The sequence below is a fragment of the Danio rerio genome, chromosome 11, assembly GCF_052040795.2.
Source record: "Danio rerio strain M-AB ecotype USA chromosome 11, GRCz13ab, whole genome shotgun sequence".
NCBI lineage: Eukaryota > Metazoa > Chordata > Actinopteri > Cypriniformes > Danionidae > Danio > Danio rerio.
In genome coordinates this window covers 27,629,702-27,652,760 of record NC_141031.1, presented here as the reverse complement: position 1 = coordinate 27,652,760, position 23,059 = coordinate 27,629,702, and the positions used below count along the sequence as shown (strand labels likewise).

At 35.1% G+C, this 23,059-nt stretch overlaps 1 protein-coding gene across 1 annotated transcript; it reads right to left on the bottom strand.

The window, feature by feature from the left end:
- Positions 1–2: 2 nt before the first annotated feature.
- On the bottom strand, positions 3–21,201 carry trpc4apa (transient receptor potential cation channel, subfamily C, member 4 associated protein a). The gene is given in 19 exon segments (NM_131569.2): positions 3–1,722; positions 3,576–3,782; positions 3,873–3,985; positions 6,628–6,739; positions 6,819–6,959; positions 7,047–7,137; positions 7,223–7,306; positions 7,819–7,920; positions 8,013–8,071; positions 8,165–8,296; positions 8,391–8,533; positions 9,017–9,205; positions 10,564–10,765; positions 11,637–11,765; positions 11,873–11,928; positions 13,159–13,213; positions 14,885–15,001; positions 15,124–15,252; positions 21,066–21,201. Coding segments are annotated over 19 exon segments (2,325 nt in total). The 5' UTR covers positions 21,192–21,201; the 3' UTR covers positions 3–1,584.
- Between the last annotated feature and the right edge of the window lie 1,858 nt (positions 21,202–23,059).

The window sequence follows — 23,059 nt, the reverse complement described above, 5'->3', positions numbered from 1 at the left end:
ACTGTCGGAGGCAATATATTGAATTCAGGTTTATTTAAAGCATTAAGTTTACTGGGCTTGACATGGTTACCACGTATGACTGAATTCATCCAGAGTAAGAAAACATCAGTATTTAAAACAAAACCCAACCCATGCGAGACGTGAACCAAGGCCTGTGGATAAAGAAGAGACATTCAGATCCTTTGTGTTGATGTTGCAATCATTCAGAGCAGAAAAAAGCACATTCACACTACAACTAATACAACAACCATACACATTCCTGGGGTCAAAGAAAGTGACCAAAAAACTCCCTCCTCTTCTTATGAATTGTATGAAATTGTGTTTCGGCAAAAGCAAAGCACCGTGACAGTATAAGGAACTGCTTTAAAGAAAAACAAAACAAGAGAAGCTGCAAACACCCACAGGTAAAAGCGAAGCAATTCTCAATGTCAAACACATTTAGCCATTTACACACAGGAACGTTTGCATACACAGTGAAATCAGCTGCAGCATGCTTAAACTATAGGAGTGGGTTAGAAAACAACACCAGTGAAACGAGGTAGTTGATTGGAAGTTTCTAGTTTAGCGCTTCTAGTCTAGCTCAGCTACCACATCCAGCACAAAGCCACCGCAGCGGAGCAGCACCTTCCCAGTCGCCGTCTTCCAGAGCAACAGATTGTCAACGGCTTATGCCAGTAAAGTTTTGAAGATGATGATTTAGTGGTTTGCTACAGAACAAATGACAGATGGCAGCATGGAGGTTAGCAAGGCTAGCTGGATATTTCCGACCATGGTGTGAGTGAACCTGCATAGTTTAACACCTTCAGTGGCCACAGGATATGAAGTGTTTCATCGTGACAAAATAAAAGAAAAGGGATGATTACCTATTGTTAAAAACTAATTTATACAAAATTAAAAATATATGAACTGAAAATCTCATATCTGATATATGTGCTTGATAAAACCTAACGAAAGGAAGGAGAGAATACGAAAACCAAAGCTCATCATATGAGAGCAAAATCACAAGAGAAATGTGAGAAAATAAATAAGACTCGACCAAATTCTGTTCCCTGTCATCTACACTGTACAAAGATTTTGACATCGCTCCAGCATGAGAGCCATTCGCCTCTTCAACATCAGTTAACCTTCTGACTGCTTGGCAAATTCACCATTCCTCAATCCCACACTTCCTCATCCAAAAATGAGAGAAAATCTCTTAGAAGGCTGGCTGTGCAGTTCATCGATCGTCAGATCATCATCATTCAGGGATGCAATATTATTTTCCTTGTACGTTTCTGTATAAAAGGCCCCACAAGATTTCACCTCCGAAACACACGACGAGACAGTTTCAGGTCAAAGGTTCGGCTTGAGCTGTTCAGATACTGCGTTCCTGTTGAATGAATGACTGGGTGGGCGATCCTTCGCAGGACTCTGCTTGCACCCGGTGACCTGGAGATGAAGCAGTGGAACATGGGCACCAGTAGAGAATGGACAGCTCACTGAGCCGCAGCATGCAGTGGGATGAGCCGGGAGGCTGTACTATATGCTCTCTGGACCGAATCGGAGCGGAACATGTGAGCCCCTCCCTGAGCCCACCCGCAAGAGTCAATCCTCCAGAAGGTCCCGGTCCAGCTCCATGTAAGGCTCGTCTATGTAGCTGATAATGGCACAGGGAGAAGTCCTGTCCTCTCCGAGCAGAACTGATACTGTCTCCTTCCAGAAACTGAAGGGAATACAGGAACTCTAAAAATAAGAACCACATTGATGATTACAAATGTAAGGTCTGGGAAGAGCCTAATTATTTATTCATGTAAATCATTATGAAGAGCTAAAACCCCACTGAAATGCTTGAGACATTCATCCATTTTACATTCTCCTCCTTTATTTCTGTTATTTTTCTCTATATATTACCTTTATAGAGGGTCTAGCTAGCGATGGACTGAATTTTTAGCTATTAATTTTTTTTCTCGGTTTTTGACCAAACGAGAAAAAGGCCAAAATGAGTCAAAACTAGGCTATCCTTATGGAGTCAACCTAGGGCTATATATACACTTGCAAAATAAAAGACATTTTTGCAAACAAAAAATAAAGTATTGAGCAAAAATAAATAAATCAATGCAAATCTCCAAAAATTACAAAGAGAAAATTCATTTAAGAAATAAAAATTAATTTTGCTAACAAAAATAAAGAACTGCAAAGAAGAAAGTTGAGAAATAAATGAAATTTGCAAAAAAAAAAATAAAACTGCAAATAAAAATCAAGCAGTAAAAAAAATATATATATATTTGCAAAACAAGGGGTCAGAGTCGAGGGTAAACTTGGCCGTTTGCAACAGACCCGGTGCTACTGGGTTTTAAGATCACCTTGGTGATACTGTCTCTCCAGATGATGACATAAACGGCCAAGTTCCCTTGACCCCACCCACTGTCAAATCAGGGCCACAAAGTGAAACACAAAAACGTGCAAAGTAAAAAAAGCATCGCAAACTCACGGTTGACTAAAAAGCTGATCACAATTGACTGGACGGCTTTTGTAAAGGCAATGCTATAAAAGTGTTTTGCAAATATATATAGTTTTGTTTTTTTTTTATAGAAAACACTTTACTTTTTTTTTGCACTGCTTGATTTTTATTTGCAGTTCTTTTTTGGTTTGCAAATTACATTTTTATTTCTCAAAACCTAATTTTGCCTTTGCAGTTCTTTATTTTTGTTAGCAAAATGTTTTTATTTCTCCAAAATTAAATTTGCTTAGAGATTTTTGGAAAAAAAGTTATTTTTTTGTTTGCAAATTTTTTTTATTTTGCAAGTAAAATCCAAAGACTCCATATATTCCGAGTTGCACTATGTGCTGGTTTCACTCTTTCACCAGCAATATTCACCAAAGCACAAGAGAAGTGGATCACACCGCTCAATACCATGTATACTTTCCTACGCATGAATCACACATTTTCACCAGAAAAGCAAAGTCTGCTCAAATAATGTGCCATTGGGACATTTCAAAGTAGTATACTAGTTCCTGCTGCTTGCAATAGCACAACTGTGTTGTCAAGGCAAATGATGTCTCTCAAGTCATTCACTGTCAATAAACATTTACTGTGAATATAATTGTTACTTTATTGGCTTGTTTTCTTTTAAAGTCTTACGAATTAACTTTTTTACTTTACTTTTTTTCTGAAAACTCTGCATTGACTTCCACTGTGATTTGTTTTCAATGATTACAGGTTACCAACATTCCTTAAAAGATCTTCTCTTGTGCTCTTGTTAATAAATTTATTGAGTATACTTCAAGCAGAGGGCAGAAAAATTAGTATAATCTGTCCTTCAGTCTTGCAGGATTACAGTATCGGAGTCAAGTATAATTGATTTATTTCAGTTTAGCTCACATCCCAATTGATTACATGGAGAGGGCTAGAAATATGACCTATACTGCAGGCCACCACCAGGTGGTGAAGATTTCAACTTTACTTTTCAAGCACATTTGGTTTACTGCTTACAAGAAGCACATAAGGTAAACCAGTAGCACATGTATTTAACAAAACATCCATACTGCGATTTGTTAAATTGTGCAGAGTTCCCCGAAACCCTACAAATACTCACATTCTCTAGGCAGGTGCTGTCCTTGTCTTTGTTGAGGTAGTGGTGCTGCCAAAAGCGCAGCAGGTTGTGGAAGTTGTTGAGCAGGCATCCAGGATATTTCTCTGCATATTCCTTCTCCCGCAGGGCGTTCAGGTAAAACGGGAGCTTGCCTCTCCTCCGGGCCAACATCAGAATCACCAGGCTGGTGTTAAGACAACTCACGTTCTCCTGGGATAGCAGCCAGAAAAACAGGAATAATTACCACAAGAGGACTGAAATGAGGCAAACAGGTGGAGAAGATGTGCACTGTGGTCTTGCCTGTGTGAGGGTCTGCACGTTGATGATGTTGACCAGCCTAAAAAGAAAGGACAGCCTGTTCTCCACTCGAGCCATGTAGGACAGGAGACAGCACTCGGAGAGCACTTCAACCACTGCAGAGAAGCAAAAACACCCACCAAAATAGACAACGCCATTATTTCCAGTAGAATATTTTCCAGGAAAACATGTACGTCTAATGCTCTGGACAGACCATCCATCTGATTAAGCCATTTACAACATCACTGAAAGCAAGCAGATTTTTAAAGAAAATCCCAAGAAAGCTAGTTAAAGCAAATTTCCATATGATTTTTCCTTACTACACTACACACTTATGACACATTTGAAGTGCATGGATGCTTAAAATGAAAAAGCAATGTAACTATTTTAATGTTTTCATTAAACAAGGAAATATATATATATCAACGCTTTAAGAAAAAAAAGTACTATTATATCGGCATAATTAATTGAAATGATTTCAAATGGGGTAAATGCCCACATACTTTTCATTTCAGCCAGCCTCAGCGCCTCTGGTGAACTGTCTTTCCATTATAAAATTGCCAAGTTTAATTCTTAGTTGATTTCTTTAAAAATCTAATGATCTTCACTGCCTGATTGATTTACAATACCAAGTGGATCTCAGATTGGACAAAAAGCACTGGATTAAATGACATTTCCCCCAGCCATGTCTTTAAAATATGACAGTTTTCTTTACCCCAGTATTTTTCGTTGGGAGTTTCTGCGCTCGCCTGCTGATCCTGACGACGATAGCAGTTAAACGGTCTTTCATCTCGTTTTACGCTTTAACAACTAAATAAATGCTTAAGTCTATTTAACTGAATGTATTGTAATGACTTCACAACATCGACGCTGTAAAAGGAACCTTGTGAAATTGAAAACAGTCACATTAAGCTTTCACCGAAAGTTTATCTTTGGCTGACAAACACTAGCTGTGCATATAGCCCATTGTCAATGGTATATTTATTATATAAAAGAATATGGTGGTATATACTGTTGTTCTGTGAGTTTCCTAAATATAAATAAACATTTACAAAGATATTAAAAAAAATTATTTGTAGAATAACATTTATTTAAAAATAACTTATTTGACTTGATTACTTATTAAAATTTGATTTCTACAGGTATTTGGGTTTTACTACTATGTTTACAAAAAAAAAAAGATTATGTAGGCCTGAAATTCAATGATGTATGTGTCTGTGCTTTAATGGTTGTACAAGGGAAAGCAAAGACTATAGAATACACAAGACATGTCACTCAAATAGTTTTGAAAGTGGAAAAGTAAAAAGTAATGGTCAATGTGGCGAATGCAGCCCCACCTAATAGTACAAGAGCGTTTGACGTTTCTCCAAGGGAGAAACTTGTACCCAACGTTCTGCAGATTTTGAGTGATTTGAACTTTTAGAAATAAAACTAGGGCACATTCCTAATATGAAAGTTAACAGTAAGCTTAGTAAGCAATTTTGGAGAATTTGATGTTTCTCCATTTAAACAGAATTCCAGAGCATGTTGCCTAAAAGGCATTTCAAAGATGGCCACCAAGTGAAATGACTTGCCTTAAAGGGACTTTGGGGAAAGCAAATAATAAATTTTCCTTTATTCATTTTCCTTCGGCTTAAGCCTGATTTATACTTCTGCGTCAACTGACCGGCGTAACCCACGGCGCATGCAACGAGCGTGGCTGTGCATTTATACTTCTGCGCGCTGTCTCTGTTGGTCTGCATTAACACTTCCGAAACGCTGGTTGGCAGTGAGGTGTAAATCTTCCTCTGTGTCGAGTTTCTTCGCTGCTTTTTTGCGTTTCCTGAACACTTCCGGGATGTACAAGTGGCTTAAACTCGCTCATTTTGAGGCAGGAACCGGCGGACGTGCAACAACTTTAACTATGAGGTCAACACAAAACAAAACTTTCCATCCGGAGCTCCTTCACGGGACTCCACGCCATTCGCGTGGCTTTCGGTCCCGCCCAGACTCGTCAGCGCTACCAAGCCGACCAATCACAGAGTTTGTGCTACGCGTTGTTGTACACATTCACTCATTCACACACATGCACTCACTCATACACTACGAACAATTTTAAGTTTCACTTATAGCGCATGTCTTTAGACTGTGCTGAAACCGGAGCACCCAGAGGAAACCCACGCCAACATGCCAGAACATGCATTATTCCACACAGAAATACTAACTGGCCTAGTTGGGACTCGAACCAGTGACTTTCTTGCTGTGAGGCGACAGTACTAACCACTGAGCCACCATGAATTATAATATGAAGATTAATTAAATGAAAATATGTACTGATAAAATATTTAAATGACTGTGAAATATTAAAGGTTTATAAAATCATTTTGAAAAAAATAATTCCTGTGACAGAAAGCTGATTTTTCAGCAGCCATTATTCAATACCTCAGGTAACTTGATCGTTCTAAATTATTCTAATCTGCTTATTGTTGCTTAAGAAGAATTTATCAATGTTAAAAAAACATAATATTTTCGTTAAAACCATGACACAAATTTTTTTTTTAATGAATCTTGAGAGAAAATTTAAAAACAGTATTTGTTTTATAAAAAAAGAATTCTTCAGGAACAATTTACCTGTCATTGTTGTTACTTAAGTTCATTTAAATGAATCCTTGTTTAATAATTTATATATAAACATTTGTCAACCCGATAACATTTAAACAGTACTGTACATTTTAGATTACTTTCTATAACAATCCAAGAGCACTGTGTCTGAATTCACCTTTCACATCCTCCGTCTGGCTCTCGAAGCGATCCAGCGAGAGCACAATACAGCGGACCAGCATGTTGGAGTCAACCAGAGAGCTGTTGATCTGTGTGAGGAACACCTGGAACTGAAAGAGGCAACAAAGTCAAGCACAGAAAGTTAAAAACAGCCTTAGTTTTTTCCAATACCACAGCATCTACAAGTACCTTTTCGTCTGTGTTCACATATTTGTTGAATCTCTTGAAGGCATCAATATTGAACTTCATAAGCTCCCCGAGCAGGTCAAAGTAGCTCTGCAGGACATCTCTGGACTTGCAGCCGCTGTCAATGATGCAGAAGAGGATGTGCTGCAATCGCAAGACAACATTTCAGTGACTTATCCAGTTCTGCGAACCAAATACAGACACTCTGATGTGTTCTATTAAGATCTTAACCTCTAGCAAGCCTCTCTTCAGCAGAAACATCTGGTCTGCATATGATGTGGCTCCTCTCAGAAAGCTCTCAACAGCTCTGGCCTGCCAGAATCTTCAGGGAGAAAATATATGTCGCCGTTATTCATGCGTCATTGCAAAACACTTTTAGACACACTTTTGTAAATCCAGTGTCTCACCTGAAGGAAGAGTCTGGGGGTTCTTTTTTCATAACTGTCAGGAGCCGCGTGAGGAGCCCTTTTTTACCATCACACACTAAACTCCTTCAAGAGAACACAGACATGATGCATTACAATATTTGCCTTCTGTAAGCAAATGATTAAAGCTCATCTGATCAAAGTCATCTGTTTAAAATAGCTTGAGAATAATGTTCCAACTTCAGAAAATTAGTTAACATTAGGGATTGGGAGTCGACTTCAAAAGACTTGATTCCTTAACTCAGTACACAGTAGACACAGTAGCATTGTGTAAAGTGTGATATGATACAGCATGTTTAATACTTGTGCTATTTTAAGTTAATGTAAATGGAGTCGATTCCACCGATCCTAAAATTAGGAGTTGAGAATCAGAGTCGACTCCAAAAAACCCAGAACTGAACACCGCTAGTTGACATGGCATGTGGCATACTATGAGATTTGTTCGCAATGGTAATGTCTAAGTCTTTTTGTTTATTGTATTTACCAAGAAAACATTATTTTGCTTTTCAAAAAAAAAAAAGTTATACTGTCCAGCATTTCCAGAGCTAAAACTAGTATTTTTGATTTCTGAAATATACCTGTCTGTGTTTACTAATGCCTCCACCTCAGGGATGTTTGCCTTTAGGGAAATGGCACTCAACTCATTCAGCTCCTGAGCGTTGAGAAGTAGGTACTTATTTCTGTGAACAACACCAAAAAAGAAATAAACGAATCGTCTTTGCCAATTCAGAGCTATGTCACATGATTCAAAGCCTACAATCTTGCAGCTTACTCGTGGTGGTCACTAAAGCTCTGCAGAAGCCTCAAGAACTGGATTTTAAATGAGATTTCCTGTTATAAACAAAAGCATAACATCAGTGAGAATGATAAGAAAATCTATCACAGTTAACAAAATGAAGTTAAATGTTTTCACTGAGAGCTCACCGGGCTACAATCACAGTTTTCATTCTGTCCGTGAACCACATGATTAGAGGCGGTGTATTTCCTCCAGATGAGCTTGTCGAAAAGGTTGTTGAGTCCAGGAATCAAACGAAACTCCGCCAACATTTTATGCACCTAACAGGTAAAACAGGGTGGCGATTACAACCTTCAAATTATATAAGTTAATTTATGCACATTTAGTTTTTTTACAGTCTTGATCAACTCTTGCCTGGTTCCGCTGTCGACCCATGAGCAGGACACAAAGCACGTAAAGCACTTCCACCTTGTACATGATCTCATGGACTATCTTCATGGACTGTGGTAAGCGATGTCTCAGCGGGATGGTGGCCAATGTACTCTCATCAGACGATTCTGTGAGGGAAATTTATTTTCAAAAATGCCATTATATTTAAGTTTAAAATTATTTTAAAATATCCAAATATGTTGTAGTTTTTACAGTTATATATAAGGGCAAAAAACATGAATGACTAAGTAATGACACAAAGTACAATTCGCAATCGATAGCTAATAATAATTAACCATAATAGAGCAGCAAATAAGTATATTAAAGGGATTTCTGAATAATCATAAGACACTGAAGATTGAAAAATAAGCTTAGGATCAAATAATAATTTCCATTTACAACTACAATTAATAAAAAATTACATATTGTTTTTACAATTTTAGTGTATCAAAAAAAAAAAAAAAAGAGATAACAAAAACAAATACATGCGGTTTGTATGATCCAAATTCTAAAACGCCTCTAACATGAAGCAAAAATGTCTGGTGTATTTTTAAACTTAAAAATTGTTTATAATGATTTTGGATAAGGAATAAACATATTACTTGTTTTACCTGTGCTGCTGTGCTCGGCTTCATCAGTTGCTATCTGCATGAGAGCATCCAGTACTAGCGTGTTGTCGAGCCAGGTGTACCACTCCTCCAGTTCCTGCAGAAAATTTGATGTTCCGGTTGCCTCAGACACCTTCCGTGTTGCCAACTTACAGAGGCGCTCAATGAAGCCAGGGATGTTCAGCAGAGTGACTGGAAAACATTACGTTACATTATATCTTCATTATTCATAGCTTTAAACAGTCACCACATGAACAGATCCTTGTCCAAAATAACTAGTGCCAGTCAGTATCTGCAGATATTTTTGCTATTTCTGTGGAGAATATTGTTAAAAATCTGTGGATTTATGCAGATTGATTTTAGCTGTATCATAACTAAAAACTGAATATATTAAATAAAAAATAAATTTTTAACATTTCTTTAATGTTTACAATGCAAATCCAAATACATCCACTTATTTGTTAAACAAAGCAAGTCTCTCATGTAATATCACTACTATAAGACAGAGCATATTACTTTACAAACTGTTTTGTACATAAATCATATCAACATTTTAATATTATTATTATTATGCAATAATATTAGTGAAATAAATTTAAAAACTGAATAAATATAAGTTTACACAAGTAAATAAAGACACAATGATGGGCTAAAAATCTGCGGATTTCTGTGCGCAAAGATTTCTGTGTGGCCCTCAAAATAAATAACCTAGATAAAAGGGCTGTAAATTAACCATATAACAAACTGACATTTACCAATAACCTTTTTTCTTCACAAATCTACCAATATTTATGGGATCAGAGCCAATCCTCCCTATAACCACCAGGGCTAATATTATAACTGCTTAAATGTATATTTATTAAATGTAGAGTTGAAGCCAAAATTATTAGCCCTCAAAGGACATGAATTATTTTCCAAATATTTTCCAAGTGATGTTGAACGGAGGGAGTAATATTAATAACTCATTATAGTGCATAATATTTTATTAGTTATTTTGCAAGATGCTAAGATTCAGCTTGAAGTCCCATTTAAAGGCTTTTTAGGTTTATTAGGTTAAGACAAGTTAGGCTAATTTGGCAAGTGGTTTGTTCTGTAGCCAATCAAAACTAAAAAAAGGATTTCTTAAGGGGGCTAACAATTTTTACCTTAATAGTTTTGATTTTTTTTTTTGGCTAATATTTACATTTTTATAAAAGAAATAAGACTTTCTCAAGAAGAAAAATTTAATAGGAACTGTTAAACATCCCTTATTAAACTTGCCTTTAACTGTATATTTAATTCATGCTGTTAAGACAAAAAGCATACTGATATTTTACCCAAGTCAATTTCTGCATATTAAGCTAATATTTTTAATAAGCTAAATCATTTTTTGTTTTTTTGCCCATTTTATTAATCCTGTCATTTTTTTATTTAATTAATTCTATTTCTGATCGTTTCAACTCACTGTTTGTTTGATGACATTTTCCACAACGTTTTGCTTAGGGCCTCCAAAAAGTCTAGGATTGACTCTGATTAGCACTAAATCAAATCACAATTAGTGGTTGACCTACCCTGGTTGATCTCTGCACGCGAGGGGCTGGTGTTGCGTTTCTGCTGTGCATTTTTAGCCAGAAGTGTGTGTTTGTCATCATTCCCCACGTCAGGCTCAGATATGGTGACTGAGAGAATCCGACAGAAGTTGGCGAGCTGCTGCTGGTCAAAGCTCTGAACCAGTCCTGACAGATTCGGGATCCACTCAAGCTGTATCATTTCCTGTTATGTACCATCATCAAACACCATCAGAAAAATATGGTGACATTTAGCATGAATATCACTATTCCAAATCTTGTTGTAGTAAAATGTATTATACAACATAATTAAAGAAATTAAAGTATGATCCAGCTGTAGCAACAAATTAGGTTTAAATTTTGATATGCATGTATGTATGTGTGTGTGTGTGTGTGTGTGTGTGTGTATGTCTGTATATATATATATATATATATATATATATATATATATATAATCTTTTTAATATATTTTTTAATTATTATTTTTGGTTTGAGCTTCAAGATTTACTGCATATAAAATCTGTACCATCAATCACTGAATTGAAAAATGTCTGTCTATTTTCAACAGTGCACATGTTCTAATGAATGTTTATGTTTTATATTACTGTTGTGTATGTCTGTGTTGTGGTGTGTATTTTTCTTTAACTCTGTCCTTTTAATCTGTCTTGACCAGGACTACCTGGTAGAAGATATATTGTACCTCAGTGGGACTTTCCTGGCTAAATAAGTAAATAAATGAATTAAATAAATAAAATTTGGTTGTTTACGTTTTAGCAGAAGTCAAGCTCCATTTTATTTCAGGAACCAACATTTACTGCATTTTACCTATAATTATGGGTTGTATTTGTAGCTATATATCAGTGTCATATTATTATATCTATAGAATTGTTCAGCTTTATTAATATTACTATCCACAGTTTATCATACGAGTGAAATCAAATTACAAAAGACATTATATAAAATACAAAATACATATATTACATTTTATTTAACTTCAGTTCACATTTATTTAATTTTAACTTATAAAAAGTTTGAATTATAGTTTTGGTTTGCAGATTTTTATACCCAGCACTGACCTTCTTAACTCCAAGAATATCCTCAATTAATGTAGCTGTTTGCAAAAATGTCTTCTTGTTTGTCATCAAGGTGAACAGAAATAATACAAAATCATCTCTTGACGCCAGGCTTTTTGTGACTCCTTCAGTCTACGGGAAAACAAGTGCATTTTTTACTCATCACATACCCAAATTAAAACATGCAAATGCTGATAAATAAATTAATTTATAAAAGAGAAAAAAGTCTTAATACATACACATATGCAGCAGTTATACAACACGCTTAGGCAGTCCTTTACCAAGTCATCATTCACTACAAGAAGTTTAAATAAAACTTCATTAAAAACAAAGATTTACACATTTGTTGATGACAGACATACACCCCACTGATCTAGAATAGAGGATACTATATAGATCAGTGGTACACCCTCTTTCGAAAATGAATATTTGTATCCATTTCCCAGTGAATATAACAGTTTTATTAAGCAGTTATATTTATCATTTATTTTACATTAAAATAAGTGTTGGTAATTTAACATCTTTAGTAATAAAATGATAATACTTCATAAATGACAAACTACAAAATTTAAATTAAATTTGATATACTTTATACTTGATTCTTACAGGTTATTAATTGTTTGTTTAATATTTCCCTATATAAAATATTAATTTACAAGAGAGATGTGTGATGGCACGTTCATACCAGAAATGAATGAAGCATCAAGTGTGAGTGATTTACATGTTAAATCGATGCAAAAATGCAAATAGACATCCTTCAGAGCTGTTCATAGAAATGAGGCAGAGCGAATGACGCAACTCATATGAATGAAACGGCGCAAATTGAGTGTTTTGAGTGTTTGACCCACTCGAGTTGGTAAACCTCAACTTTTTTTGTAATATACAAGTATTTTGGGGGGTTTTCACCTTTGAACGCACTAACCAATATGCTACTGGCGGCAACGGAAAAACTGAAATTTAAGGGACATTTGCACCTTGTAATCAGAAGCTTGCTTTAATATGGGCATGATTATGACATAGTGCCTGTTTTTGGTGTCCCAAGGGGAATCCTCCTGCTGACATGAGACAACAGCTCATTAAACTGGGCTCGGTTCTGTCAGAAGTAGCGCCGAAAGCTTCAATTATCCAGGTTTAGTTTTTGGAGGAGTTGATGAACTAGATGCATCTCTGAAAGGATCTAGTGGAAAATATGCTGTTTTTCAGCCTTCCTAAAGCACAGCTACTCTCTCAATAACATCCATGCTAGCCATTTAGCAACAAAACTAGAGTCAATAGGAAAACAGAAACCCCACTCATGATGCAAATCGGCATCTATTGTGCAGTGAATTTCATACGCAAATGAAGTGAGTTAAACTTAAAATGTTGGCGCAAGCAGCATGAGTATACATTATGTAAATCATTTATAAAATCATGCAAATAAATGGAATCATTGTTTATATATATATATATATATATATATATATATATATATATATATATATATATATATATATATATATAATACAATTTTTTATAATCAACTTACTTTTGGGCTTCTGTAGTGTAGTCAGGGTAGGTCTCATCAGAAGTTCAACCAGTAACTAAAAATACAATACAATCAGACAACTAAATGTCAATTAACTTATTCATTTATTCATAAACTTATACAATTTATTCACTTAATATTTCTTGCCTGTCACATTTTGTAATTAGAAGCAGAACTGTTACATTTCAAAGTTTGTAAAATTACTTTTACAAAAACATTTGAGATCCTTTAACATGTTTACCACAGCTCTTTATTTACTTTCCTCTTTAACCCTTTGACTGCCCCTCTACCAAACGGTTGACCATGTTTTTACTGTTTTAAATAATGACTGTTAAAGTCATTCAAAGCAAATGCCGGCAGCTGGCTCTCTGCAACTCCCATATGGTCACCCACTGAAGCTAAGCTGGGCTGCGCCCGGTCAGTACCTGGATGGGAGACCACTATGGAAAATCTAGGATGCTGCCGGAAGTGGTGTTAGTGAGGCCAGCAGGGGGCGCTTAACCTGCAGTCTGTGTGGGTCCTAATGCCCCAGTATAGTGACGGGGACTCTATACTGCTCAGTGAGTGCTGTCTGTTCAGACTCTCTGGGGTCACTGAAAATCCCAAGATTTTCTTTGAGAAAAAAAAAAAAAAAAAGTAAAAAAAGGGCCAAATTTGGCCTCTGTCCATCATGGCCTCCTAACTCTTCCATATCATAATTGGCTTCATTACTCCATCTCCTCTCCACCAATCAGCTGGTGTGTGGTGTGCAGTCTGGCGCAAAATGGCTGCCTTCGCGTCATCCAGGTGGATGCTGCACATTGGTGGTGTACAAGGAGATTCCCCCCCATTGTGTAAAGCGCTTTGAGTGCCCAGAAAAGCGCTATATAAATGTAGGGAATTATTACTATTATTAAAGAATGACCGTTTTAAATAATGCCTTACACACACAGAATTTTTGGTTTACAAAAAAAAAAAAAAAACAACAACAACAAAAACAAAGCATGTTAAATGAGAAATATGTTATGGCATACTTCAAAAAAAAAAAGTTGATTTAGTATTAAAAATGTTTTATTTTAAATATATATTTATATATATATATATATATATATATATATATATATATATATATATATATATATATATATATAAAATTGGTCTTACACTTCATATTTTTCATAGTATATCTGTTAAGTCTGTTGCTTTTACCAAACACAGAGATAAACAATTTGGTAGAGGCTGATATTTTAGAAATTAGGGGATGTGCTGGAAAAAAAAGTATTGAGTGTGTCAACTAGCAACATTAGGAGTTGCAATCGAAATAAAATTTTTTTGGTGGGGTAGTTAAAGGGTTAATGCAAAATGAGGCAGTGACAAATCTCTGTGCTGCATCACAAAATTACCAAACTAATCATATAATAATTACACATACTTAAAGTTAATTATTGTTTTTTTTTACATGAATGAACAATGAACCATACATTTATTATAGTGCATATTCATTTTCTGTTAAAATTATTTAATTAAAATAAAGTTATGTAAACATATCAGTTTAGAGTTCATTAACTAATGATAACAAGCACTGTGTTAGACTTCAATAATTCATTAGCAAATGTTAAACTATGTTTAATAAATTCTGTACAAGCATTAATCCTTCTTTGTTTACTACTGTTACCATCATTTTCATTATAAACTTTAAGTAGTCAAAATCAGATTTCAGAGAATATATGACTGAATCAGAACTCACATCTACACCTCCAAACAGATCAAAAGTGTAAGTATTGGGAAAGGTAGACTCCTGCGCAGGCTTTCTGTCCTCCGTCACAAAAGACATGGCCTCCATAGACAGTAGAGATGACAGCTCCTGTAACAAAACAACACAATGTGAGAAAAAATTCAACTTAGAGATGCACAGAGAAGTCTGCACTGACTAGTCTAAGTGTAAGCAGTAAGATAATGTCCCAGAGTCAGAGAAAGTAGTGTCACCTTCAGGACAGTGTGTGTTCGGGTGAAGTCAGTGTTCAGGTGGCTGCTCTCGTACAGCTCCTGTAGTAAAACAGGAATCCCGTGCCATTTCGCCCTTTTATCTCTCTCCTGAAGAAGAACTTCGGGGAGCTGCACACAAATATCTCACAATTACTGGAATTGTATTAACTTAGGGTATGTGAAAAAACAAACAAACTAGCAAACAGACTAAAATTTCATTGTGTGGCTGTTATGAAGAGAATTTTCTGTCAGGTCCCAAACCTTTCAAATCTTTAAAAAATGGAAACTTTGAAAAAGCACTGTGGTGTAAAGTGTCTTTAAATACAGTGATCAGTAAAAAAAATCCCCCAAAAATAATAACCAGCAAAAACAAAACAAAAATAACTACAAGACAAGTGGCACTTGGCTAACGTCTACCTTCTACAAATAAAGAAATAAGTTTACTCAACTTACTGCTCCACACTACTCCACAACCTTACTCCTACATCCCACACCATACTGTGCTCACTCTGCCCTTTTTATAGCAGAGAAGACTGGTATGGAACGGCTCATACCATAACAGCAGATAACCATCTAATAAAAATATCCATAAACATTTATTATTGATTAGCATTTTGCTACATGTATACACTCCACTTGCATACTACACATCTTTTTCAACATAATTAATGTGTCCAGATACTCAGATTTTATAAACCAAATTTCTTTAATTGTCCCTGACGATTATAAATAGATCAAAAGTCTTTTTATTTTTAAAATAAGAAACATCTGATGAGAACATCTGAGAAAAAATTATTTTAAGAATCACAGTGCAGTCTTAAATACAAATGAACATTTTAAAACCTAAAATCTTTAATCAATTCACCTTTTTAAGACTATATATATATATATATATATATATATATATATATATATATATATATATAAATTGTCCATTTAATTTGATTAAATTAAAATACAATTTTATATAACCAATACCACAAACAGGTATGCGTTTAAAAAGATTATACACTTTTTAGTAGACAGTACAAATCACAAATGTCTGTGATGTTTTTAGGTCTAATGTATTTATTGATTTCTACATGATGAATGAGTCTTAGCTGAACGTAACAATTTAAACATAGAATCTGTTAGAAATCAATCAGGCCGTCCCAAGACTTCTATTGACAGATGAAATTACTATCAGTGCTAGTTCAGGGTATACAGGAATCAGAGAGTGAAATTCAATACTTTTTAAGACTCTTTCCATACATTGGCAGTTTGGCACTTTAGGTTTTAACCAGTAACACTGGTGACATTTTAACTTGCAATAACTTTACTAAATACTGATTGTAAGAATTTAATCCTAATCTAAAACATTATTCTCATACTGAATAAAAATGCTAATCTAGCAGGTAGTGCCAATAGATCAGTAGAAATAATGATGTTGTCTTGGTCACTGCAGTGATTTAAAGCAGCGAGGTGACAAATCTAGCAGAATTTTATTGATATTCATAATATACACTACCTAAATTCAGTCAAACAACTATAGATTGTACAATCAAAAATGATACAAAATAGGGCTGCAAAATATATCGTTTTAGCATCGATATCACAATGTGCAAATCAAGTTATATCACAGGATTTCAAGAGACTTCACGTTCATTTAAACCAGTGGTCCCAAACTCAATTCCTGGAAGGCCACAGCTCTGCATAGTGCAGCTCCAACCACCTTCAATACACACCTCCTAATAGTCACTAGTAGTTTTGAACATCTTGATTAGTTGGATCAGCAGTGTTTGGTTAGGGTTGGAGCAAAACTATGCAGAGCGGCGGCCCTGCAGAAATCGAGTTTCAGACCTATGATTTAAACCATTTGGACATAATCATTATCATGTTTTCTGCTTTAACAATTACATTAGATTTTAGCAATTGGGTTTATAATATTGATACGATGAAGATTTATCAATATTGCTAGATAAAGTGCCAGGCAGTGGTGCAGTAGGTAGTGCTGTCGCCTCACAGCAAGAAGGTCGCTGGTTCGAACCTCAGCTCAGTTGGCGTTTCTGTGTGGAGTTTGTATGTTCTCCCTGCATTTGCGTGGGTTTCCTCCGGGTGCGCCGGTTTCCCCCACAGTCCAAAGACATGCGGTACAGGTGAATTGGGTAGGCTAAATTATCGGTAGTGTGTGAATGTGTGTGTGGATGTTTCCCAGAGAAGGACTTGCTGGATAAGTAGGCGGTTCATTCCGCTGTGGCAACCCCGGATTAATAAAGGGACTAAGCCGACAAGAAAATGAATGAATGAATGAAGATTTCCATTAAAATTTCCATATCTCAATACTGTTAAACTCAGTGTTGTTTATTTAAGTTTTATCTTTGTTCTATTTATTCACCTGTGCTTTAAATGAGATTATTTTGTATCGTTTTCTATATTTGATGCAGATGCGCTCCCCAACAAAATCATCACAATGAATGTAAAATTGTGATCATTTTTCAAATAGCCATCTTGTGTAATTGTATTCAAATCATATATCGCCGAAAAAAACTAAATATTGCCATGTCAGTTTTTTTTCAATATTGTGCAGCCCTAATGCACAATTGAATATCTTGTAAACTAGCATTCAAGAGTTTTTAATGATCTTAAATTTCTTTAAGTTTAATCAGCTTTTATACTTTTTAAGACCCTGCTGACATGCTGTAGTTCTGATATTCAGAATTACATTTATATTTTCATATTCAGAACATTGCCAACTAGGCATGGGCCGGTATAAGTTTCTGACAGTATGATAACCTTGGATTAAAAAATTCATGGTAACTGTAAGTACTACAAAGGAAACATTAGGAAACATTTATACTATATTGGAACAGTAAACATGTCAGGCTAAATAATTCAAATAAATAATTGACTGATTTCTTTAGAAGACATGAAAAACCTATAAAATCCTCACATATACCTTAGTAATAGTATAACAGAAACTTTTAGCGGTTTTAAAAGCTTGACTTTTCTAAACCCCAGTAAACCTTGAAACCGGTTATCATTTCATGCCTATTGCCAACAACACCTTTTTAATTAAAAGGATCAGCTTATCCTAGGGCTGTGTGGTTAATCAAAATCGAATCACAATTTGAAATGTTGCGATTAGCTAAAATGCGTGACTGCCGTCTGTGTACAACAGTCTTACTAGGCAAATGAGTGAGCAGTGCACACTTTCATTCTGCCCAATCAGATTTGTGCAACCGTACAATGCAGAACGCCTACAATGAAAAACAAACAAACAGGAAAGCGCAAACGAGTGGGATGACGGCATTTGCCGCTTCAGAAGCATTAATAGACTAATTAATATCAAAGAAAAACAGCATGTCGGTCAGTAATATTGGAATATCTTGGTTTCAAAGTCACAGACACCAAACATAATTTTTAATTTGTAAGAACTCTCGCAGAATTGTTGCAAGAGCATGAGAAAATAAAACAACCAGCACCTAAAAAACCTCCACAGGCGGCTATGAGGAGTGTCTTGCAAAAAAGTCAAACTAAAAGTACTGCCAGTGACACTCCATGTAATAGCAAGCAACAGCAAAGTACAATTTCACAGTTATCTTTTTATATCTTTTAAGTTCCTTTTTTAATTAACACTCACTGCATTTTAGCAGTAAAAAGCTACGATACAGATTATTAAGCTGAAGCTTGACTACAAAATTAAATCGCAAATCAATTTGAAATCGCAAAATATGTTGAAATAAATAAATAAATAAAACGCTATAAGATTAGATATTTTCCCCAAATCGCACAGCCCTAGCTTATACAATACTTTTAAAATAAATATTCCATTTCATGTTTCACAACTAATTGTAAAAATATGGCATTATAATAAAAACAACATATGCAATACTTTGGAGTCTGCAAAGTGCCCTTTACACATACAATGCTTTCAATAAAATGCAAATAACTTGGAAAGGCGGGCTATAATCTTTGCATTTAACTGTGTGAAAGCTTCATTTATTTATTTTATTCATTCCTTCATATACATCAAAAAGCAAGAACTGTTTAAACTTGTAAATATAATGCAGTCTACGTCACTTTGAACAAAACTAATGCATAAATGTAAATATCACTTTCAAGTTCTCCATCTCCCAGTTTCCTTCATTGAGTTTGACATTAGATTTTTTTTTATATTAAATTACACATAATACTTATAAAGTGTCTTGCGAAATTTGAAGTATTGACTTAAGACATAACTGCACAACTAAGAGTTATGAACTCCACACACTGCATGCACTCCTTCTAATACAATCAAACGTTCATACAAACTAATCAAACACTGTAAAACCCAAAATGTTAAGGTAACTTAAACCATTTGAGGAAACCGACTGCAACAAACCATTTAGGTTGAAAAACTAATTCTAATGAGTACTGTGAACTGAATCCATTTGAGATAACTCAAACCAACTGAGTACTGTAAAACTCAAGTTAAGGCAACTTAAACCGTTTCAGGAAAACAATTGTGACAAACCATTTGAGTTAAAAAAAAAACGAATCTATACGAGTACTGTGAACTTACTCCATTTAAGTTGAAATAATGAGGTATTTAATTAGTTCAAAACTCTTTTCAAATGAGAAGAATTAACTTTCAGTAAATTTTGAGTTAACTACACTCATTTCATTTGATAACAATAGAACACTAAAACTCAATCAGGCTGATGTAGGACACACTGGATCTCTACTAGACTGTTTTTATGCCACATGGAAACCTTAATCTAGCTTTTTCTACAAACTCTAGCATCTTCAGTGTTGAAGAAAAACTGTGTCAGACAGTGTTAATGAAGGGAAAGTGAAACCTGTGTGGAGTTCCCAGGCTCAGATCATGTCCAACTCAATGGGACATCTTACATAATTCAAGCTCTGTAAACTCTAGGCCTGAGCCAGCAAAATATCACTGTCTGAGCCAATAAGCCACACAAAATGAGTGCAGTTTACTGTTAAAGCCGGCCTAAATATAACATGCATCTGGTATCTTAAGGAAGATGCCACATATTATGGACAATATATAAAGCGTCTGTGACAATGTGGCTCTCTAACTGCAGCATGCTCACTGCTTTGCCAGCACTTGTGAACTTTGCGATGTTTAAAATTAAATAAATAACGTTCGGACTACGTGACCGTCTGTATTTGTTTTATTCTGTAAGCTATTAATGACTTGTTTCGCAAATTTAAAATAAAAATGTTGTCACTGAGCATTGTATAAGATAAATAAGAGAAGCCATATTTAAATTTTTAGTCAACATAATACAAATGCTTGCAAATCATTCGGTTATTAAGGGTATACACAGCTCATTAATTAGTGCCGCTATGTGATGATTAACTTAACCTTATATAATTACAAACGGCAACTTAATTGTATAAAATTACAAAAAAGTACCATATTTAATTATGTTTATATACATTTTAAGACAGGAAAAAAACTGTATTTTGACTTCAGAGTAATAGTTAAGACATCAATATTATTATTCAAAAATGCTGTCTAGATAGGCAGGACATTCGGTTGTGAGACACAGCCTGTGTTTACTCCACACAGCTGATCGGTTATAAACATTATATGATTAGATATTAATCCGTAAGAGATAATATTACTCATTCTCGACTCCATATGTCCGAGTTTATAAATGGATTTTACGTTATTTGGGCTGTGTTTAAAGCCTCGTTAACCTAAATTATTATCGGACAGTCAAAGCTGAGAACAGCCCAACTGGTTAACGGCCAGTTGTCATTCTCCATTTACGAGACTTATTTTTAAAACACACTCACCGTTAGACTACACTTGCACGAATAGACAGTTTAAACTACTTAAAAGGCTTCATACACTTCATATTTGTTATGTTGGCTAACTTAAAGCAGGCTTCTCGACGGTTCAGCTTATGGACGCGCACCCTGACAGCGGCTTTTCTTTGCCGTTTCACTGTTACCTGCGTCCCTCTGCTGAAGCCTCGGCCACCGATCTGACTTTGCCGTATTCTGGTGATGATATTCCTGTTTCGAGTCCGCTTCTTTCCACCGATACAAGGGGACTCGGGCCCCAGTAGCGTCGCCATTACTTCGTCTTCCTGAACTGCTCCAAACAGGAAGTTAAAATCGCTCTGTCTTCGACGCGCGCTCGTGTGTGTTGAGCGCCCTCGCGTGGATGATATTTAAACAAAACACTAGGGGGCGCTGCTCTACGTGAGCTCAAATGTGTTTACATGTGGCCTACTGTAAATTTGTTTTAGTCTTGTTTTTAATCCAAATACCTAAAAAATGTTATATCAAGAAGGCAAGCAAAAAATAATGTCTTGTTTTTGAAATTAATATTCCAATATTAAGTTAGTTTTCCCTTAAAGGAGGCAAAATAATCTCCCAATAGAGTAAGCAAAATAATCTTCATTTTCTTTTTGACATAAGATTATTTTTCTTACCCTATTAGCAGATTATTTTGCTTGTTAAAAAAAAACTCACTTCATTTTGGCATATCATTTCTTAAAACAAGACAAAATGTGTTGCTTGTCTAGAAAATTCTTCTTGATTTTAGAATTTTTAGATATTTGGACAAAAAACAAGACAAAAAAACCTAAGTAAGAAAAGCATTTTTTGCAGTGTATGATATTGAACAGAATTTTTACATTTACTTAAATAAAACAAAAAATTTAATAACTAAATAAATTGTTCATAGTTCTAGTTAATAAGTTATTTATTAATAAATAAATCAATAAATAACTTCATAAGCAAAGTAACTTTTAAATAATAATACAATATAAAAAACAATACAGTATTTCGACATAAACATTACAACATATTTTTAGATCTATTGTTAAAATACATATTTAGAGAAAGGTCTTGTCTGCAACTGTTTGTTAAAAAAATATTTGTGTTAAGAGTCTAAAAAGTTTGCTGCATTTAACACACACACTACATTACAAATGGCAAAGATTATTGTAATCTGATTACATTAACACTTAATGTAAAAAGTAATCAGATTACCAATTAATTTACTTTGAAGTTACTTTTAAAACATATAAAATAAACTTGTGAAAATACAAAACAAACTGCAGCCCTTTCAGTGATTTAATATTCACTGAGAAATATGACATTGGGTTGATCACAGCAGCTTGACATATTCAAAAGACTTAAAGAGTCGTCCAAAACTTTAAAGCTCTCTTAATATTCACTTGTTCCAAACACGTTTGTATTTTTTATATATAAAAGAAGAAAAAAAAAACTGGATGCCTGTAACCATTGACATTTATACTATAAAAAGCAATATATTGTCTGGGTGTTCTGTGTCTGAGATAATTAGTCTACAGAAATGTACATATTCTAAAGCACCAAACTTGTTCCTGGAGGGCCGGTGTCCTGCAGATTTTAGCTCCAACCCTAATCAAACACACCTGAACAAGCTAATCAAGGTCTTACTAGGTATACTTGAAACATCCAGGCAGGTGTGTTGAAGCAAGTTGGAGCTAAAACCTGCAGGGACACCGGCCCTCCAGGACCGAGATTGGTGACTCCTGTTCTAAAGTATGAAGCCGATCGGTCAGTTCCTGTCACCTGACTCGTGGTTTTTACATGGTGCGACTGGAAATGCGAGCACGTGCAAAATGCGTTCCCAATATTTGCGCTCCCAAAATGCGCTCTAAATATATTCGCGTGAGCAAAAGACGCGATATGTGAACGAACCATAAGCAGCTACACTTCTCTTCACATTCAGAAAATACCTTCACTCCAGATTCTGCACAATATTTTTTTTTAGGCTGAGTTTGGCCACCGTGTTTTTGGCCGCCGTTGTCCTCCTTGGTGAGAAGTCTTGCTATAGAAGGCTTTCTGTTCTAGTGCTGAACAAGTTTCTGGTCAAGTTAAAAACAGTCGAAGGATCTTAAGACTGCAATTCACAGCAATATTTTTGTTTTTACGCTCAGTGAAATTGAAG